General features: G+C 42.9%; 2 protein-coding genes across 3 annotated transcripts in view; one reads left to right on the forward strand and one right to left on the reverse strand.

Moving 5' to 3' along the window:
* Positions 1-2,747, forward strand: part of FEZ2 (fasciculation and elongation protein zeta 2) — a 42,958-nt gene extending 40,211 nt beyond the window's left edge. For both annotated transcript variants that reach the window (XM_065891072.1, XM_065891073.1), the window contains one exon: positions 1,787-2,747. In XM_065891072.1, the coding sequence (XP_065747144.1) occupies positions 1,787-1,803 (17 nt within the window). In that variant the 3' untranslated portion in view covers positions 1,804-2,747. The remainder of the gene's footprint in view (positions 1-1,786) is intronic.
* A 3,062-nt stretch (positions 2,748-5,809) lies between these two features.
* CRIM1 (cysteine rich transmembrane BMP regulator 1) overlaps positions 5,810-20,692 on the reverse strand; it is a 206,715-nt gene continuing 191,832 nt past the window's right edge. The window contains exons 14-17 of the mRNA XM_065891147.1: positions 18,384-18,578; positions 11,615-11,737; positions 7,947-8,137; positions 5,810-6,441 (exon numbers count right to left, since the gene is read on the reverse strand). Of these exons, the coding sequence (XP_065747219.1) occupies positions 6,265-6,441; positions 7,947-8,137; positions 11,615-11,737; positions 18,384-18,578 (686 nt within the window). The 3' untranslated portion in view covers positions 5,810-6,264. The remainder of the gene's footprint in view (positions 6,442-7,946; positions 8,138-11,614; positions 11,738-18,383; positions 18,579-20,692) is intronic.

A 20,692-nucleotide genomic window follows, 5' to 3' on the forward strand; every position in this document is an offset into this window, starting at 1 on the left:
ACAATGGTGTGTTAGTTTCTGCTGTATAACAAAGTGAATCAGCTATACATATACATGTATCCCCATATCTCCTCCCTCTTGCGTCTCCCACCCTCCCTATCCCATCCCTCTAGGTGGTCACGAAGCACCGAGCTGATCTCCCTGTGCTATGCGGCTGCTTCCCACTAGCTATCTATTTTACGTTTGGTAGTGTATATATGTCCATGCCACTCTCTCACTTCGTCCCAGCTTACCCTTCCCCCTCCCTGTGTCCTCAAGTCCATTCTCTACGTCTGCGTCTTTATTCCTGTCCTGCAACTAGGTTCTTCAGAACCTTTTTATTTTAGATTCCACATATATGTGTTAGCATACGGTATTTGTTTTTCTCTTTCTGACTGACTTCACTCTGTATGACAGACTCTAGGTCCATCCACCTCACTACAAATAACTCAATTTCGTTTCTTTTTATGGCTGAGTAATACTCCATTGTATATATGTGCCACATCTTCTTTATCCATTCATCTGTTGATGGACACTTAGGTTGCGTCCATGTCCTGGCTATTGTAAATAGAGCTGCAATGAACATATTGGTACATGACTCTTTTTGAATTATGGTTTTCTCAGGGTATATGCCCAGCAGTGGGATTGCTGGGTCGTATGGTGGGGGTGTGACTTTTCCTTTCTTCCCTGAAAACCTGGGACTGTAACCGCGACTCTGCACCACCTGCCCTAGCGAGGCGGCATGCCTCCAGCTCTGCTCCCCTTGCTCGGGCCCCTGGCTCTGGTCTGCGAGCCCAGGTCTAGCTAGACAGTACCTGCCACCGACGAGCTGCTTGTGTGCGTGTGTTGCGGTTTTTGTCTTGGGTTTGTATTGTGAGGACTGGATGGAAAAGAAGTTGGGGTTCAGACTAAAGGGTGACTCTGTACTCTGAGAAAATGAAGAGGGGAGTGTAACACTCAGAGAAGTTCACGTGCATGGGAAGGTGAGGATGGAGGGCTATTTAAAATGCTCTTTCCCACCCATTCTGGAAATCCATAGCCAGTTAGTGATTTCTCTTCCTTGGGGACCAGTAGAACATTTTGCCCAGGAAGAGGGTATTGCTCAAGGGAGAACTCTCCTCCCCCTTTCCCGGTGGGACTTTCTCCTTGTTGTTTTTAATGCCAGTGACTATGGCTTAGCTGCCTACATATACCACCTTAATTTCAGTGCAAAGGTAAGACGTGAAAGAAGGTAGAAAAGTGGCCTCATTTGGCCTGGAAAAGATGGGATGGATGCCGTATGGGCTACTTAAGCTTCTCTTTCTCACTGCTGTGTAATTACGCCACCGCAGCCTCCTCCCACCCCGGCCCTCAAGAGCTGTGCCAAAGCCTAGTAGTGTAGCTCTGGCTGCCACTGTGCTGACCCTAGATGGGAAGAAAATTGTGTGCAGACACTTGGATCCTTCTTTGACTTCACTGGGGAGCCGTTTGCTGTGTTATAAGCCTCGTATGGGGCTAACGTTATGGGTTTATATCTCTAAGTGGTACCCTAAGAGACATGGCCTTTTGGTATCTCATTTCTGGGCAATTCTAATCAATGTGTCTTGAGAAAACGTTTCATTGTTGGGTGTAGCCTTTTATACCTTAGAAAAAAATTGCTACTATAGATCCTTGCATTAATGTTTAGTTCTAATGGTGTTTTTTTATATACATAGAAAATGTATATACATAAAAATGTGTATAAATATATATACATCTTGTGTAAATATATACAAAATATTCATTTCTATTTAAAAGGGTTTTTTTTGTTTTGTTTTTCTTCCTCTAGTTCTGTGTCCTACATAGGGCAGCATAACTTCAGGAACAGCTTTATCGTCTGTGGACAGCAAACTAAATTGCTTCTAGCATTATTCTGAAAGCTGGCTACCATTACCTTCCTGCTATTGGAAACTCAGGACACCTGAACTTGGGTTTGTGATTCAGTATTACTATAGTGATCATGCCTTCTCTAATGCTGTATATTATGAACCGAGGGAACTACGGCACTATTTTGAATTCTAGAGATTTTTTGTTGTTGTTAAATACTAACAATTATGAACTCTTTTCCAGCTTTATAGAGTAAGGGGGAGTGATGTTAATTGTGCATGTACAGTTATACTTTTCGTGCCTGTTGGAGCTTTTAAGGCTTTCTGGATCTAAAGTGCACTCACTCAAGAACTAGATCAAAGCACTGAGAGATTTATACTCGTTATTTTTCAGTGCTGGCAAGAACCAACACTGATTTCTTTGTAAGAGAATTGTCAGTGTAAATATTACCTACCAGTATTGTCCAGAGAGACTAAGACTTAAAAATTGGGGTGTTCCTGGAAGAAGGGAAACCAGAATATGCGTTGTCTTGGCTTAATACTTAGTCAATATCGAAACAGCTGGAGATGACTGATTTTAGAGGTTGCTGCCTTTCACCGTTGTTCATATTTTAACCATTAAGATGCCATTTACTTTCAGAATCTTGTATTAACTTTAGAGGTTTCATTGCTTCATTTCACTTGTCTGTGAAGAAGTGTCCTTTAAAAGGAGTTTGTATCCTTTAAGGTGCTTAAGAAACTGGATGCTGCAGCATTGCCCATTTCCTGTTGCTGTTATATTTTATTCATGCCTATGTGTTTTCCTAAAGTACTAATTCTAGAAACAGCTACTCATGGATCCATCACTAGTCATGAAAAACTTCTGCCAGTTCCAATCAAGTCAATGTCATTTAATAAACGTTGGGGGGAAAAAAAGGTAATATATACTTGAGAGCTTTATTTTTGGGTTTTTGGTTTTTTGATTTTTTTCTTCCCTTCATCGTGCTGGATTCCTCCCCTCACTGTTCACACGTTGTCCGTCATTACAGTGTGTGAGCTGGTGAAACCTTGATTAGCCTCATGATCTAAGGAGGGGAGACAGGGACTTTTTTCAGATCGTGCTAAGCTGCTGTGGAATGATGGAAGTCCTGTTCTTTTTCTGGGTCCGTGAGACATTCCTAACAGCCATGGCAGCTTCTTCCCATCGACAACTTGAGTGTAAGTAGAGTCTCTCTAGGACCTGCTGTCGGGGGGGCTTTTAAAATTCCACTTAAACATCTGTGAGCATACAGAGCTACCCGGCTCAGTAAATGGGACAGCAGGACTGCAACGGCAGTAGCTCAGTTTGGAGTTGATGCCAGCGTGGCACTTGAGCCGTTCTCTAGGAGTATGTGGAACTTGAGATGGTTCCTTGTTTTATTAATGTCTTATTTGATAGCGAATATGTGGAACTAATTTGTCCCTTGCCCTTGAATTGATGAAGATGCATACTAATACAATAATATTAATAATTTAATCTGAATTTGTAAAAATTGTCTTATACTGAAGAAATATCACTTTGGAGATCATCCGAAAGAGTCAAAAGGGATTTTTTTTTGAAGCGACTCAACAGTGGTCTGTTTATAGTTCATTCTTAAGTTGATGCATCTGAAATGTATGAAAAATGTGCTATTTTTTCCTATCAACTCAAAGTCCCCTTTTAATGAGGTTTCCTCTATTTTGCTTGGTAACCTCTTTCTTCAGCATTAGTAAAATCCTAGGGTTTCCCACTACAGCCTTTCTCCTACACATGATGAATGAGTTTGACACTAATGATGAGATGGGTGTGTTTCTGATCTGTGACTGACAACAGGTAGGTTTTAAGTTTCTCTCACAGCAGCATCCCTGTGCTGTACACTTGATTGCTGGGCGGGGGACACCCCCCTTTTTTTTTTTTAAAACAAGGATTCCTTGGGAAAGGCCTGCCTCCTGAGAGAAGCACTGGGGCTGCTTGTGATGCCGGAACTGACAGCCTTAAAGTAAAAGGACGGGTCATCTTTCTCATCTCAGACACAGAATCTTTTTGAAAGTGACACTGTGTGATTTAGAGTCAAAGTGTTTATTTGCTGCCAAGAATCAAGTTGCAGGTAATCCTTTTACAGCCTTGTTTTTTGAAGAAAACAAAACAAACTGTAGAACTATAGTGCACTCCAAGTGCCATATATCTATTTTATTCTTCAGGAAATTATATTTTTCTTTTACAGAGCACAACAGGAACCAAAGTAAAAGAGTAATAGATATAGCACTCAGGATAAATCAAATATTTAAAATAATAAAAAAAATTTACACCTTGTCCTATATCCTGTTAGTATTTTCATAATATGGCCATGATTGAAAAAACAAAAAGCAAGCATTTACAATTTTTTGATAGACTTTTTATGCCAGGAATGGATTAATTGTCAACAAAAATTTATACTAATCAGGCTGATGTAGGTCTATTTTGGTAACATATCATTAACAAATTTATTTTGGAGATAAAAATATTGCCCCTTGATAATAAGTCTTTTTTTCTTTGATGCAAACAGCTAGAACACCTTTTTCTTTTCCTTTTTTTTGATATTCTAAGACAAAAGAAATGGTTAATCTTCAGATTAATAAATTAGGTCATTATAATAATAAATTAATTTTTTTTAAAGTTCAGCAACCTCTGTCCAAGTATTTACAACAATACTTGAAAGTTCCTTTACAAAACAGAACACATTTTCTTTTCACATTAAGCATACTGGGTATCTGTGTCTTTCACAACAAGCATTTTAAAAAGAAAAATCAATGCAACAAATGGGTAATTAGTATAAAAGTGCTAAGAGCTGTTTGAAAAGTTAACACTATAGTATACAGTCAGTTATATCTGAGGCAAACTACAACAAACTTCCAGCTTATTATGGACAATATTCCAGTAGTTGTTTCAAACAGTTGTTTGAAAAGAGAAAAAAAAAAAATCCAGGAGCTGATTAGTGATGCAGATAAAACTGCCATCAAGGTCTCTGGCCAGTGAGCAAATTGAAAACCAAAAGCAAATCCAAATGAGGAAGATTTTTAATAAAGGAATACCTTCTCCATAGCAGGTATGATGCTGACTGCTCAAGGCGTGTGCATACACACACAAACACACATACACCCAACACTCACACGTTTCTCTTCCCAATTAAACTGCAAGTAGATTGAGACTGTGTTAATCAAAAATTTAAGTGATCAAAAGCACTGATATGGAATGCCTGTTTGTTTTCGTTCTGGTTAAAATCTCATAAAAATACATTCAACAGGAAAACATAAATTGTATGTGTATAAACATATATGCATATATATTATATACACACGCACACAAATACTTTTGTTTTTCTGAAGCATAAGATAGTTACATAAATATTCCTATAATTGCTAAAGTTTAAAGAGGCATAATTTTTTTTTGAGCTTCAACAAAGGTGCTTGAATAATATACAATTAAAATGAAGTAGTTTCTATTTTGTAGAATCAGTATATAATAAGGAAAAAAAGATCCCCAGTCTTTTTTTTTTTAAAAAAAGTTTCTTCTTAAGCTAGAGCTTCAACGAAAACTATGAACAACCGACAGAACAGAAGAAAGCAACAACAAACAAGGAAGTATAGCCCCTGGAAATGCCTGATGTCCTTCACCCTCTTCTCCTTCCTGCCACACTGCTGTCAGAAAAGCTCCAGTGCTCACATCAAGAAACGACTCAGGTTTTATCCATTTGCTGACTCTGCTAGGAACTGGCTGATTGACTGACTTGGAAGAAAAAGAAAGCAGCAAAAAGTATAACTGTATATATCCTTAATCACCCGCTTTAGAGAAACGTCGCTACCCCATTTCTCTTGCTTCCTCACCACCTACTGCAGCTGTGACTGTATATAAAAGAAGCATGTGGCTTTAGGCCTGGGTTGGCTATCAAAAGGGTCTGATGTGCTCGTCTGGTAGTCTAAGGTGGTTATGGCAGCTGGATCGCAAGGCCTTTTTGTTTTCCTGCTCACTCAGGCCTGAGCTTTGCAGCAACCAGTGCAAGTCTTCCGAGCAACAGGAAAAAAATATCCTCTGGGCCACTGGACTGGATTTCTCCACAAGCCAAGCTGACCTATTTGTCTTCCCAACACCACCCTCCCACCCATTCGCCCCAACCAAACTCACTGTCCCCGTCCCCAAGTATCTCTACAGCTATATTACAAGCAAATATACCTTAGCAACTTTCAAACCTTTGGTTCTAAGACAACACTTGGTCAGTTATCTTGAGGAAGAGTGGGAATGCTTGTTCTGCACACTGCTGTCGACAGAGCCCAGCCCAGGAAGTCCTCAGCGCTGTACATCAAGTCACAATCCAAAACAATCCACTAAGCAAGTGCACGAATTCTAGTTTAAGAGCAGATTGAGTCGTTTTTCTGTCTTTCAAAACCTCATCCACACTGCCTCTCTTCACACCGTTTGGTAGAAATTGTCCGCCTGTAGGTGGTTCTGTTTTTGCTTGCTGTAGAAGCCACTGAATCTGGCGTCTGGTTCTGCGATTCTCAGCGTTCTCTGGGAATTGTCCACCTGGACTCGGGTTCCTTTCTTGCAGTCCACAGATACCAGCTGATTATTTAAAGAAGAAGGCTATTTAATGGGAGGAGGAAAAAGAACCACAAAGAATTAACTGCTTTACGTATCTCAAACCAACAGATATTTAGTACCTCATTCAAGTGAGAAAACAGCATCCCAGCACATGGATGGGCAGACTGCGTGGGTTCACATCCTGCTCTGGTGCCAACTATACTTTTTTTGTGGCTGCGCTGCATGGCATGTGGTACCTTAGCTCCCCAACCAGGGATCCAGCCTGTGCCCCCTGCAGTGGAAGTGTGGAGCCTTAACCACTGGACCACCAGGGAAGTGCTGCCAACTATACTCTTACGAGGAATACTGAAAAACTGTTTAGGGGTGAAATGTCAATAAATTATGTCAAACGGAGGGGATGAAGGAACTGAGAAAACACGCAAGTGACATAATTATTTTCAAATCCTTGAAGTACAGACTAGTGCTTAAGAGGGCTGAAAGATGAGTGGAAGGTACCAGATAGACAGATTTTAAGATAAACGGACCATTTCTTATCAGGCTGTAAAATCAGCATCCCAGGTTGGGCCAGTCTGTCTGTATCCAGCCATATATACACTATGATATGAGCAGCTCTCTCCCCAGCTTTGCAGGTAGGGACTGTGTCTTGTGCAGCCCTGTATCCTGACCCAGCACACGCCCAGCACAGAGGCAATTTACATATTTGTTGTAAGAAAATCAGAGGTAGGATAACCATCTGACAAAAATTTTACGTGAAAGTATCATTATCTGTATGGTAAATTGGCTGTTTTCAGTTCTCGAGGTTGTATATATCTTTTTTCTTTAGTAAAAACCAAACTGCAAAAAGTAGTTAGTGTTCAAAGGAATTATGATTTTTTCCCTTCATGAAAATGAATTATTTCCTGCTTTTTAAAATAGGCCGATTGAGGCCCTTTGCATTTGTATTGACAACAAACACATATTCTTTCCCCTGCAATATGAAATCTGACTCTCTTCACCTTGTCTGGTATTATTTCACACAGTCTCTTCATCGTTTGCTACCTTTCCCCTTTCTGCCTGCCTTTGACACATCTCCCTGTCCTTTGGACTTTTGTACATTGTCATGATCTTTTAGCTCTCCTCTTGCCGTCTTCTGTGTGTTATCTCCCTAACCTGTGATTTTTTTTCTTCCTCTCCCAATTCTAAGTTGATAGATGATTGAGAAATACCAAGTGACCAAGTTTTAATTTCTAATATAAACAACAATCACTTAGGAATCAATCCAGGGGTATCTCCTTATTTGAAAACTTTAAAGTAAATCCAGGAAATTGGATCTGTGAAAGGTCAGGATTCATTAACTGATGGATGACGGAGACTTGATCCAGCCATCTAGCCCAGGGCAAATACTATATATCTTGATCACCACAGCTTAATGTGCATTTGAAGCTATGAGGAGCAAAGTAAACATTTCACTGGCTAATAGAGAAGATATCAAGCAACTAAGGAAATCTAAGCGTACAAGCTTTCCTAGTTTGATCGTTTAAGAGGCTGAAACTTTGTCAGTACAATACCTTAGTTGGTGTTCGATACCAGCAAAGCAGTGGTATCCACTGTTTCTTCTGATTGATGAACAGGAATGCTATTATAATAGAGAGGCCTATTATTATGGGAACCACAACTGAGGCAATGGAGTCCAGCGAAGAATCTTCTCCTGAGTGCAGCCTGTTATTATCTCTGTAATCTACCTGGAGGGGACCCATGTCTAGAAGAAAAAAAATTACAAGCATTTATTACCTAAACCAGAATTTTTTTTTGTTTTTTTGTTTTTTGCAGTACGCAGGCCTTTCACTGTTGTGGCCTCTCCCGTTGCAGAGCACAGGCTCTGGACGCGCAAGCTCAGCGGCCATGGCTCACGGGCCCAGCCGCTCTGCGGCATGTGGGATCTTCCCGGACCGGGGCACGAACCTGTGTCCCCTGTATCGGCAGGCGGACTCAACCACTGCGCCACCAGGGAAGCCCTAAACCAGAATTTTTAAGGATTATTTTAATTACATTGCAAATAGAGATCAGCAACGTGGTTTTATTGCTTCCTAGTACTTTAAGGCTAAAACATGATTAAAGTCTAATGTGGATCAAGAGCTCTTATGAGAGAGCAGAGCTCTTAGGGATGGATGTAAAAAAGAAAATATTAGGGTGAGAAGTTTTAGTAATTGGGCAGGATGATGCTGATTCTAGCTAATAAAGAAAATAAGAAAATTCTTATGCAGACTTTAAAGAAAAAGTGACTAGGGCTTCCCTGGTGGCGCAGTGGTTAAGAACCTGCCTGCCAATGCAGGGAACACGGGTTCAAGCCCTGGTCCGGGAAGATCCCACATGCCGTGGAGCAACTAAGGCCGTGCGCCACAACTACTGAGCCTGTGCTCCAGAGCCCGCAAGCCACAACTACTGAGCCCGTGTGCCACAACTACTGAAGCCTGCGCACCCAGAGCCCGTGCTCCACAACAAGAGAAGCCACCGCAATGAGGAGCCCGCGCACTGCAACTAAGAGTAGCCCCCGCTCGCCACAACTAGAGAAAGCCTGTGCACAGCAACAAAGGTCCAATGCAATCAAAAATAAATAATTAATTAAAAACCATTTTTTTAAAAAAGTGACTAAAATTAGACTACTGAAAATATTTTAATTAATGTTAACCTTTATGGTCTTCTAAGATTTTGAAGCAGAAACATCAGCTTCGCTCCCTGTTTACCAACAAATAGGAGACTTGGACAAAGTATATGCTTCTACTTAGTAGTGTAATAGATAAGACTAATTAGTCGTGTACTCGTAAAAACCAAGCCAGAATCAAGAGCCTGGTCTTTTGGTTAATATTCTGGTTTACTGAGCTCTAAGCAAAAATGCCGTACTTTTCATAAACTTGTTGAAAACTCACTGGACCTACTGGATCATTTTCCTGCCTTGGTTATTGTACAAGGGACGTTTAATTTTGCTCTTATAAATGGTGGTCTTTTTGTTCCTTTAAATCATCATTCTTGCAATGAACACTGCAGACAGAGATAACAAATTTAAATAGATACCAATCAGGAGCACTCTCTGAAGACTTCCTTATTTTTCTTTTATTTTGTTTCAAATAAACCACTGTAGTCAGGATGTCTTTAAATGCATCAAAGACCAGGTTAGTGAAAGATGCAGAACACATGCAATCAAAAGGACCTGCTTTTAAATTGTTTTGGAAACTCAGCTCATGAAGTAGTACAGCTTTGTGATGTTAATACTGTCTATAGTTTAAAACTCAGATTTTTATTAATATCCTTCTATGTGTATGTGGGGGGACGAGAAGAAGAGACCCTTCCTAGTCATTTTAGAGAGGCAGATGGTAATACTTTATAGGAAAGGGGGAAAAAAAAGAACATATTTATCAGCATCAAGAAAAATGCTAAAGGGGGGAGTTCTCTGGTGGTCCAGTAGTTAGGACTCTGTCCGCACTTTCACTGCTGAGGGTGCGGGTTTCATCCCTGGCCAGGGAACTAAGATCCTGGAAGCTGTGCAGTGCGGCCAAAAAGAAGAGTAGTTTCTAATGCCAAAGGTAAAAGTAACATTGTTTTTTTTTTTTTTTTTTTTTTTGCGGTACGCGGGCCTCTCACTGTTTTGGCTTCTCCCGTTGCAGAGCACAGGCTCCGGACACGTGCAGGCCCAGCGGCCATGGCTCACGGGCCCAGCCGCTCTGCAGCATGTGGGATCTTCCCGGACCGGGGCACGAACCCGTGTCCCCTGCATTGGCAGGCGGACTCTCAACCACTGCGCCACCAGGGAAGCCCAAAAAGTAACATTTTATTGATGAATTCAGGTTTTAAAAACACAATGAATAAAAGAATGAATTTTCACCTTCCCACATTCCAAATGATATTGGAAGTGTTTTTAGGAATATATGTCATATAAGAAGATTAAAACGTAAATTAAGGAAAATCTTGGGGAAAGGAAAATGAAGCTTCAATTGAGGTCTGTTACAAAATTTAGTCCTTAAATTCTGTTTTGATGCAAAAAGCAGGCCATAAAATTAGCTTTAAGCTTCCTAGCAGCCAAAGCAAAAATGGAAATAAGCATCATCAATAAGATTCACAATGTCTTTAAGATTAAAACAAATCAGCTGCTTAGGAGAATCATAAATTTTTTTGCTACTGATATATGAAGAAATTTCTCCTCAGGGTCTTTATAACAGAAATATTATGTCATACAGAGTCCTCAACGTAACATAATAAATATGGCTATGCTTATGACTAAAGCTCAGCATCCAGATGAGTTTGTGGCAAAGAGTAGGCACTAATATTTGTTGACTGAATGACTGTAAACATAATGCTGAAGCACCATTCAGTCAGCAGTTATATAAGGAGCCAAAACTTGGGTCCAGGAATCTGGTGCTCTGGTCATCTGGCTTGATCCAAGCATAACACTTAAAATATCTAGAGTAACAGACCATTAATCTCGCAAGCAATGAATACTGCTTCTTCCAAAAGAAATATAAAAACGGTCTAACAGTGATTTTGAAAATGTCCTTGGAGTACACAGGAGGCAGTACTGAGTCATGACTAAGAGCAAGCTTATACTCTTTTGATCAAGAGGACTACTTTTAGAGAGAAGGCAAGATTGACAGGAACTTGGCCTTGCTTTACCACTTAGCAGCTGAGAGGCAGAATAACATCTCTATTACACACGGCTAAAAGGACAGAGCAAGGGGAAAAAAAAAAACAACACATGGACTAATAAGCCTGATGAGTGGAAAAATCAACACAGTAATAAACTGAACTCCTCACGGAGTGAAAACTACCTGGAAGAAGAGGGTAACCTAATGCATAAATGCTTAATACAGAATCCACAGGAACAAGTGAGTATTATTACTTTGCTTACAAAGTTTATTCTCACACCTGCATTTGAGAGATGGCTTAGAAATTCCAGATACCAAGCTCTTATGACCAGGGACATATTTCTTTCCATCGTCATTAAGCCTCTGAGCATGTGGGACCAGAAAAAAGGCATTTTACCCAGTTACCTGCAGACTTATTTCATCATCCTGGGTTGTTAAATATGTTACAGCCAAGCAGGTCTTTCTTGGAGTGGTTATTTGAACTTACTTGGGCACGTATTTTAAAAGGTTACCCAAAAGTTGTTTTGAAAATTAGAAAAAAAAAAAAAAAGTAAACCATACACAAGACTAGACAGATCTCAGCTGACTTTGGCACTTACCTCTGGGGATATGGATAATGTCATTTTCACTAGGTGTGGGCCACAGGGGAACCTCCAGGTCAGTCTCTCCACGATGATTTGTCTTCTCAATGGGTATATTAGTTGGTTCCGGGACATACATTTCTAAAAGAAGGGGACATTTTTCATAAGAGATGATGGAGGGGCTCCTTATTGTTGACTTGTCTCCTCAATCCAAATGGACGGTGCATGCAATACAACACAACATGTCCTGGGACATGAAAGATCCAGTTTCCACCTTGACATCATTAATGCTACAGTTACTAGCTTTGTAGGGGTGGGAAACATGCCCTATAACGATTTAAAAAGACGGGAGAAGATTACTCCTCCACCTGGGTCAGAAGCTCTGCTTTTTCATGACAAACGCTGTTGGCTCTACAGATTCATGCAAGCTGATGGTCACTGGCTGAAATGAAAGGATTTCTTTTACTTTCCATCTAATAAATTATACTTTAATAACTTGCTCTTTAATAAATGAGTGTTGAATCATTTATATGAAATATGTCACAGGAAGTGAAAAAGTTAAAGCATCTTCCATTCTTTATTCATTTCCCCTCCACGGGAATGGATGTTGGCAGACCTCATGAGGTGCTGCCCGATGTAAGTCTTAAATGTCTACTGGGTTATTCCTGGAACCATGTAGATTGGAAACTGATCTTGAGTAAACATATTAATATTATCTAACTCAATCATATAGACACTTTGGTCAACAAGATACTACAACATGAAACAAAACCGAGAAGAATGATATTCATTCATCTCCAATATCAGGGTTTTTTTTTTTTTTTGAAGCCAAGTTCTAAAGGGACCAGTGAGAAAATCCAAAGCTTTCCGTGGTTCCTACATAAATATTTGTATATCCCTACTTCATCTGGCTAACAATAATTAGCCAACTTTTAAAAGAAATAATTCTTAAGAACCTCTGTTTTCAAAATATAACAATAGAAGTCAGCCTCAATCATGTACTTCTTGGCCAGGGCCTGCCATATTATTAACTGATTTTTATAATAGGGTTACCCAACATTGGGAATACTCACTAATATTCAGCCTAATTTCGTCCAAAATAAAATACATGAAATACGTTATGTAAGTTAAAAGAAAATCCTCTCTGCTCACAGCGATCACGTTCTATCCCAAAGTTACCAGCCTTTCAAGAAGTGAACTTTAAAAAGGGTAAATCTGAGAGAAGGGAAGAGTGATAGAGAATAGAGTACGTGCTAAACTTCCACTGTGAGTTAACCGAGCATCTGCCAGGGAAATAAATGCTAAGACGTTAAGAAATTGCCCAAGATTATGCACCCAGGAACCAGCAGAGCTGGGCTTCCAATCCAGTTCTGTGATTCCAAAGCCCAGGTCTTCCTATTGCCCCCAAGAATAAAGTCACTTCGGCTTTTGCTTTTCTTAAATTCTAAGACCTCAAACACGGCAAGAAGTAGACACTCTTAGAGTTCTGAAAGGTTCAACACGTCTCTAAAAACTCTAGAATTAAAAAGAGAAGTTATTGAAAACATTTTCATCCACAGAAGCAGGGGTCTGAGTATTAAACTAGTGATTCCAAACTTTTCTATCATCTGAATCACCTGAGGAGCTTATAAAATGTGCTGACGCTCACAGGTCCTGATTCAATAAGTCCGGGCTGGGTGGGTCTGGGGTGTGTGTGTGTGTAGGGATGGTGTTCAGCTCGTCCACTGAGACATCTCGATATGTGATACGAATTTCCTGGAGGAATTCGGGAAGAAAACCTCCTTGACATTTACATGACATCTTTCAGTGCCGTGGCACCCTGAGCCCCTGCCCTGTCTGGTCCAGCGCACAGCCTGGAGCTTTCCTATCCCAACAGGGGCTGACCTGCCACTGCCTTCTGAGGCCTCGGGAGAAAAGGCTAACATGAGATCCATGTCGAAAACCTGTGAATGTCAGCAGCTAAGTGGCAAAGACCTCCTCTGCGGAGACTCCCAGGGCTGGGGTCAATTCAGGTCAGCTCAGGGTCTTTCCTGACAGCAGCAGGCAAGCAGCATTGAAATTCTTGTGCCTCATACCTGCCTACAGGTAGATTTCAGTGAAACCCTACAAACAACACAGACTTGACAGTGTGAGTTCTCTTCCCACAGGTGCTTAGAAAGGCCCTCCTTGGCAACAGAGGGGAAAGTTGGAAGGATCTACCTAGGATGCAGGAGGATGTCTTACTCAGTGACTGCTAACTACCATTGTTCAGCAAATATTTTCCAAGTATTTCCTATGTGGCAGGCACTGGCCTAAGCTGGGGGGATACAGTTGTGAGCAAGACCAGTCCTGCCCTCACGGGCCTCTCATGATGAGTTATTTCTCACCGTCTGGCAGCTCATGGCCTGTCCTCTGGACCAGTTTGCTCCACTAAACTCAGTTCCGCTCTGATTAAAATCTACCCACGCCTCCTTCTTTATCATAAAATACTCAAAGCTCCAGTTCAGAGCCCTCAAGTCTAAGGGGAGAGGGTCATTTCCCTTTGATGTGAACTTAAGAGGGAAGCCACCTCAGAGCAGTTTTGTCAAAAAGTACAAAACTTTCAGCAAAAAAACTACTTGAAGAAACAAAAAGAAGTGTGGGTGCTGCTGTGTTTCCATGCCTAGGCCCAGGCCTGCCATGGCCAAAGACTGCATTCAACCCCAACTCTAAAATAGAACCCTTCCGGTATTTACTACAAGAGTCCTTTATAAAGCTGCTGGCATTGTGGATGACAGGGCCAGGGGAGTGACACAGATCTTTCCCTGGCCAGGTGGCACAGATCACGGGCACATGGTCAGAATTAAAGAATTACAACTGGGGTCAGATTTGACCTGAACTTCAGAGGAACCTACTGGGGATGTATTTTACAGTCAGAGGCACCTGGCCCATTCATTGTAAGAGCCACCCTCCTTAAAATGTCCTTTTCTGGATATGGGGCAGGGTGCTTGGGGCTTACAAGGGGAGGACACCATTTTCTGGGAGATGGAACTGTAAGTAACCTTAGGACTGGGGACTCCTGGGTCCTCTGCTAACTAGCTGCATGGCTTTGGATAATTCACTTAACTTTTCTGACCCTGTTTTCTATAAAATGGGACAAGTACTAACCAGCAAATCAGTTCACAGGTCTGGTACTTGTATCCAAAGATGGCAGAGGGGGAAAGTGCTTTGTAAGGGTGAGGCTGTTCAGAACGTTAGCTGGTGTGCGTAGGGGACAAAGCCAAGTAGCTTGAGCTTTCCAGGTGAGAATCGGCAACGTGAAACTTCAGAGGGCCCGGGAGAAAAATGGGACAGGAATCCAGGCTTCCTGTCGGGCCACACTTAATCAAATGTAAGGTGGCAGAGCTCACCTGACTGCAAAATTTGCTGAGATAAGATGGAGAAATGATTCATGAATAATACATCAGAAGCAGAAGGGGGACTTAACAGAAATTAAATTCCAATCCAACAGTAAATGCTGACTGAGAAGTCACTGGAGAAATCTCTAGTTATGAGCAGGCTGTTAGTGAAACCTGCACTCTTTCCTCTATTAAACTCGCAACCGAGGAGAGTGGATCTTTCCCTCTATTCCTGCCGCCATCACCTGAATTTGGGTCCTAATCATCACACATCTGGGACGTCTACAGTGCAAGTCACAGCTGTCCTGGCTTCTGGTCTCTCCCTGCTTCAGTCCTCCTACAGATCACTGAGTGGCTCCCCAAAGCACCTCCATGATCGTGTTTCATCTGCTCAAAAATGAGCCACGAAGGACAGAGAACAAAATCTACCTCTCCAATCGACAATTAAGGCCCTAAAAATCTGGACCAAAGTCATCTTCTCTGTCCTTATTTCCCGCTCCTAGAACTCCCTATTCCAGGGGCATTTGGCCTTGACCTTTCTGTCTCAGGGTCTTTGGTCAGATTACCCTTTCACTCCAATTAAGAGAACCCACCTGTCTTTCAAGGTCTAGCTCAATTCTTCAGTGAAAGCCTCCAAGACCCCCCTCTACTCCACAGGAAAATCCTACCTGTGAACTTAGCACTCGTGGTCTGTAGCTGGGCTGTGTAATGGTTGTCTCCAATTCACCCCCTCCCCTTCTCTCTAGAAACCGTTCTAAGTAGATTTCGCCGCCACCACTGTACGGAAATGGCTCTCGTCAGGACGACTAGGAAAACGCTAAATGCACAGCAGTCAGTCCCCGCTTCTCACCTGATGTCACCCAACAGCACTCCTCCTACCCTCTCTCCGTGTGGCTCCCAGGTCATAGCTCTCTCCGTTTCTTCCCGTGTGCCAGGGGCTCATTCTCTGTCTCCTCTGCCAGTCCCTCCCCACCTGCCCAGATCCCAAAGTTGGAGGGTTCCTGGGTTCAGTCCCAGGCTCCCTTTTCCTCTCTATATCCACTCACTCCTTGAGTGACCTCGTCCGGTCTCAAGGCTTAAAAACCACCTGTGGCTGACAATGTTCAAGTTTATAGACCCATCTCCCATTTCTCTCCTGAACTCCAGATCAGACAGATTCACTGTCTATTCATTATCTCCACTTAGATGTCCAATGGAGATTTCAAACTAAAAACTCCCCAAACCAAACTGATTTTACACCAGAGCTGCAACTCCATATTTTAGTCAAAAACATTATAGTCGTCCTTGGCATCTCTCTTCCTCCCACTCCTCACATCACATTCAAATCCTATGGATTCTACTCTTTCACTAGAATCAGAACCCAACCATTTCTCCTACCTCCACAGCTACTGCCCCGGTACAGGCCACACTCATCTCTCACCTGCATCACTGGCCTCTCTGCTTCCACTCCTGCAAGTCACGTTCCATCACTCCTCTGCTCAAAACCCTCCAGAGTTTCTATCTTGCCCAATAAAATTCTAAAATCGCTCATGAGATCTCGTGTTTTGGCACACAGCTAGTTCTCTGCTTTCCTCTAGTTACCCTCCCTGCTCATGGGGTCACATCCACACAACCTCCCTGCTTCTCTTTGAACGTTCATGGCATGTTCCCACCCCCTGGGCTTTTGTTCTGCCTGTACCGCAGAGATTCTGCCTCTACCCCATGATTCCTGCCTCTACCCCATGATTCTTCTGGGTCCCTTTATAAATGTCATCTGATCAGTGAGGCATTCTCGGATTATCAGAACATCCTGTCTCCTGTTCTGCCTAGCCCCTCCTCCCCCACCCCGGCCTCGCTATGTGTTTTCTCTGTGACTCTTATCCTCATCTTGTGCGCTATTTACTGTTTACTTATGTGCTGCCTGTCTCTCCCTACGAAACCATCAGCTGTGTGGACGGGGACTTGTTGAATTCACCCGTGTCTCCCCAGGGCCTCGAGCAATGCTTGCATAGGGTAGGCACGAAATGAATCTTGGTTGAATAAATAAGATCAAGTTTCACCATTTGAACTGCTCAAAGTATATTACTAGGAAAACTGGTATGAAACTTGTGAAACAGGTGAAATGTAATAGATAAAGCAACTCCAATGAGAAATACATGTTTTTCCTCATTCTTCTCGTGCAAAACACTTAAGGATTTTGTTTTTTCCCTATGTGGACAACGAGGGATACGACATCACAGAAGTGAACTTGTGACTCTCAATTTACACCTTAAACAAGGCCAAGGAGCCTAAACTATGAAAAGCACCCAATAAGAGATCTGAAAAGGACTCAGCCTCCTGACCTGGCAGAATATCCTTTTTAGGGGATAAATGGACATTTTTAGAAGTGCCCATTAGGGCTAGTTTGCACAACAGCTAAACAAAAGGCAAATGTATGCAGAGCTCAGTGAAACTCTTCGGGTTTAACTGGCTACCCCATCTTACAAGTGCACGGTGTAGATGCCCTTCTCAGTTGCCCTGACTCCTAGCCCACTGTGCTACACGGAGCAAGCCTCTAATACAATGCCGCAAGAAAACACAGAATCGAGGGGAACGTGCAGGGGCTCCTAGAGTGAGCCCTCCCTTTGGTCTGTGTGGTCTGGAGTGCCTGTGAAGTCTGTGTGTTCAGGGCTTTAGATCTGGAACACTGCCCAGAGGCTGTCCTGCTGAGGGCTCAGGTCCTGCATTGCTGGGAACGAGGGGCAGAAAACAAAGGAGCTGTTTTGGCAGGAGACACAGACATGGAAACCAGGAGAAGGCCTGGGGGAGGATCTGGGCAGCTGTGGGGGACTTCGGTTTGAAATTGGGAGGCGGATTACTAAGTTGACATGAAGGGTGGAATGTGGGGACAGACGTAGGCATGTGATTCTGCAACAGCCAGCTGGGGGCGTGCTCCGTGGTTCCGGTCTAGGTGGGAAGAGATGGAAAGTTCACGGGAGGGCTTGGGAGAAGGCTGCATGGGGTGGCCTGGGTACTACTGGAACTGATGAACTGAAGAAAGATTGGACCAGCATCGTATTGTTTAAATGCAGCTCTTCCATTCTGGTTCTGATAGATATACACCTTAGAACATCATTCCCTACTGTGTCCGATAATGGACCTTTTCCGCTAGGCTCGTCCAACACTGCACTAAAACTGTGCTACTCGGATACGGCAGGTGTCATTCACAGGTCTGTTACACCCATAAGGCCTGCCACTTAACGTTTAGAGAATGCAAGTCAGAAGACAGCAATACTGGCATGGAACCAAAATCAGGCACTCACCTAGATGGTCACAGGCTCTCAAGTTACCCGCCAGGTCTCTGTTTGGGCCACAGGAGCTAAGGGATGGGTGGGGGAGGTTCTGAGTCTGTTCTAGCTCCCTTTTGAATCAACATCCCAGTTTGAAAAGTGGCAGGGCAGCGGCTTAGATACCTGGGCACATTGGGCAGCAGCTCCCTTCCACGTTGATGGGCTCGACGCAGGGCAACGGGGGGCAGCTGACGGTCGAGCAGAGGGTCTGGCCCTGCAGGCAGTAGCAGTGTGTGCAGCTGTCAATGTCCCAGCGCTCCTCATCAGCGTAGGCCTTCCCGCTGAAGTGGCACACCACCTTCTTTGGGATTGTGTCCTCTAGTGAAAAGAATGGCACATGGTGGAGTCGCTCCATGTGACAAACACAATTTCTCATCATACTTGAGACGTGAAGGGGAAAAGCTCTACACAATCGCAACATGCTCTAGGATTCCCAGAATTGGGTAAAACTGCCACCTCCCCAGTCCCTACTGTTGTTTTCCTCTGCTCAGCGGAAGCCTCTGAACTCTCATCTTGTGGCCTGAACCTGATCAAGGGCCACTGAGGCTGACACAAGTGGTAACTATAACAACCAGCTGGGAATGATACACGTTGGCCAAGAGTCATTAGACTGTCATTGCAAAATATACAAACTTAATCATCGCATGGCTGTTGAACATACCACACGAAGAAACTAAAACTGAAATACAAATAGGTAGGGAGACAGGATCAGAGGTTCTGTTCCATGGAAAGAGAGAAAAAGTCCAGCTGAGTATACTTATAGAAACAACTGAAGAAATTCCCATCTCCAGTTAATCTCTGTGTAAATGATGCAGGGGAATGATAAGGAATGACAATGGTCTGTCGCAGGGAACTGGCAGGCCTCCTGTGCTCTCCCAGAAGGGAATCAGCATTGAGATAACCATTTCCTTCATTTTTCAGGGATGCTGGATGGACCTCCCTCTCAGTAATGAGGACATTTCTACTTCAAAAACAACCTCACTTCATTTCAATCCATTTTTTTCCCCCAGCAAACTATGCTTTTTGAGAACTATATATATATTTTTTTTTATTTTTTATTTTTTTTGCGGTGCACGGGCCTCTCACTGTTGTGGCCTCTCCCGTTGCGGAGCACAGGCTCCGGACGCGCAGGCTCAGCGGCCATGGCTCACGGGCCCAGCCGCTCCGCGGCATGTGGGATCTTCCCAGACCGGGGCACGAACCCGTGTCCCCTGCATCGGCAGGCGGACTCTCAACCACTGCGCTACCAGGAAAGCCCGAGAACAATATATTTTTAAGAGCTATTTTTTATGTATAAGAATTTACAGCTTAACACATTCTGCTTATCTTTTTTCTCCGTTCTCTCCTACCATCCTCACATCTTCCCTCCCCCAACCTTTTCCTTGAAAGTTCCTTTCTCTTTGATTCAACACCTTCTCCTGGTTTCTCTGAACTTACTAGTGGTCACATTCCCTCTACAGCTCAGAGTGAGGCCCAATGCCCAGCAAAGCAGCGATGGGGCCAATCAATGGAGAAACACAGGATGGGGGTGGGGCAGCCCCTCCCTGTCACTGGCCAGGCCGATAACTGGATGACTCCTACAAAGCTGGGAAAATTTGATGCTCAGATTCTATGGGCAGCTCCATTCACCACTGGTCACTAGTAAATGAAAAACTATAAAGGCATCTGGAAGGAAAGTTCCTTAGGAAAGAAGTGGTGTCTTCTCCCTGGAAGGCACCTTGGAAGCTCTGAGAGGGGCAGTATTCACTGCCCAGGCACAAAGGACAGAACCCACAATGCCTGAGGGGCAATGAGGAACATCTATATGCAGGGCGTCAGGACCCCAGCCTCTGTAGCCAAGCGCTCCCGGGCGGCTGGAACCACTCTGTAAAGACCTAGCATGAAGCTTTCGGCTGAGCTTTTCCAGAGGAGGGTCACAGGCAGAAATATCTGTCTTTGGAATCTACATTCTCTTCTTACCAATTACTCACGCATATGCCCCTGACTAAATGGCACTAATAATGTCCTATGACTATAGGATTTTGTGTTTCCAAAGGTATGTCTTGGTCCATTGTGGAGTGTTATAAGTAAGTATGGAAAGGACTCTATGTCTAGCGTTAAAATGCATAATCTCTGTTTCCCAATGCATTTTCATTATTTCTCTCATTACTGTTGCTTGATGTTCAGCAAGGGATATTAAGCAATCACAGAAAGTTCTAGGTGTAAGCAGAAATTCTTTTTCAGGATCTATTTAAAAATGTACTTCACTGTATTTGTGAGTGTTCCAGAGAAAGGGTTCTGGTGCACTGAATGTTAACCTTAAAAACTCACTTGGAGGCCTTCACACCAAACTCATGGTAGAAGTTTTTGCTAATCTGAAATCCTTAGAGGAGGTGACTTCATTAAGATACCCAAAATGTACATGTCAAATGGATGAGTAGAATCATTTAATG

The sequence above is a fragment of the Phocoena phocoena genome, chromosome 14 (genome assembly GCF_963924675.1).
Source record: "Phocoena phocoena chromosome 14, mPhoPho1.1, whole genome shotgun sequence".
NCBI classification, from domain to species: Eukaryota; Metazoa; Chordata; class Mammalia; order Artiodactyla; family Phocoenidae; genus Phocoena; species Phocoena phocoena.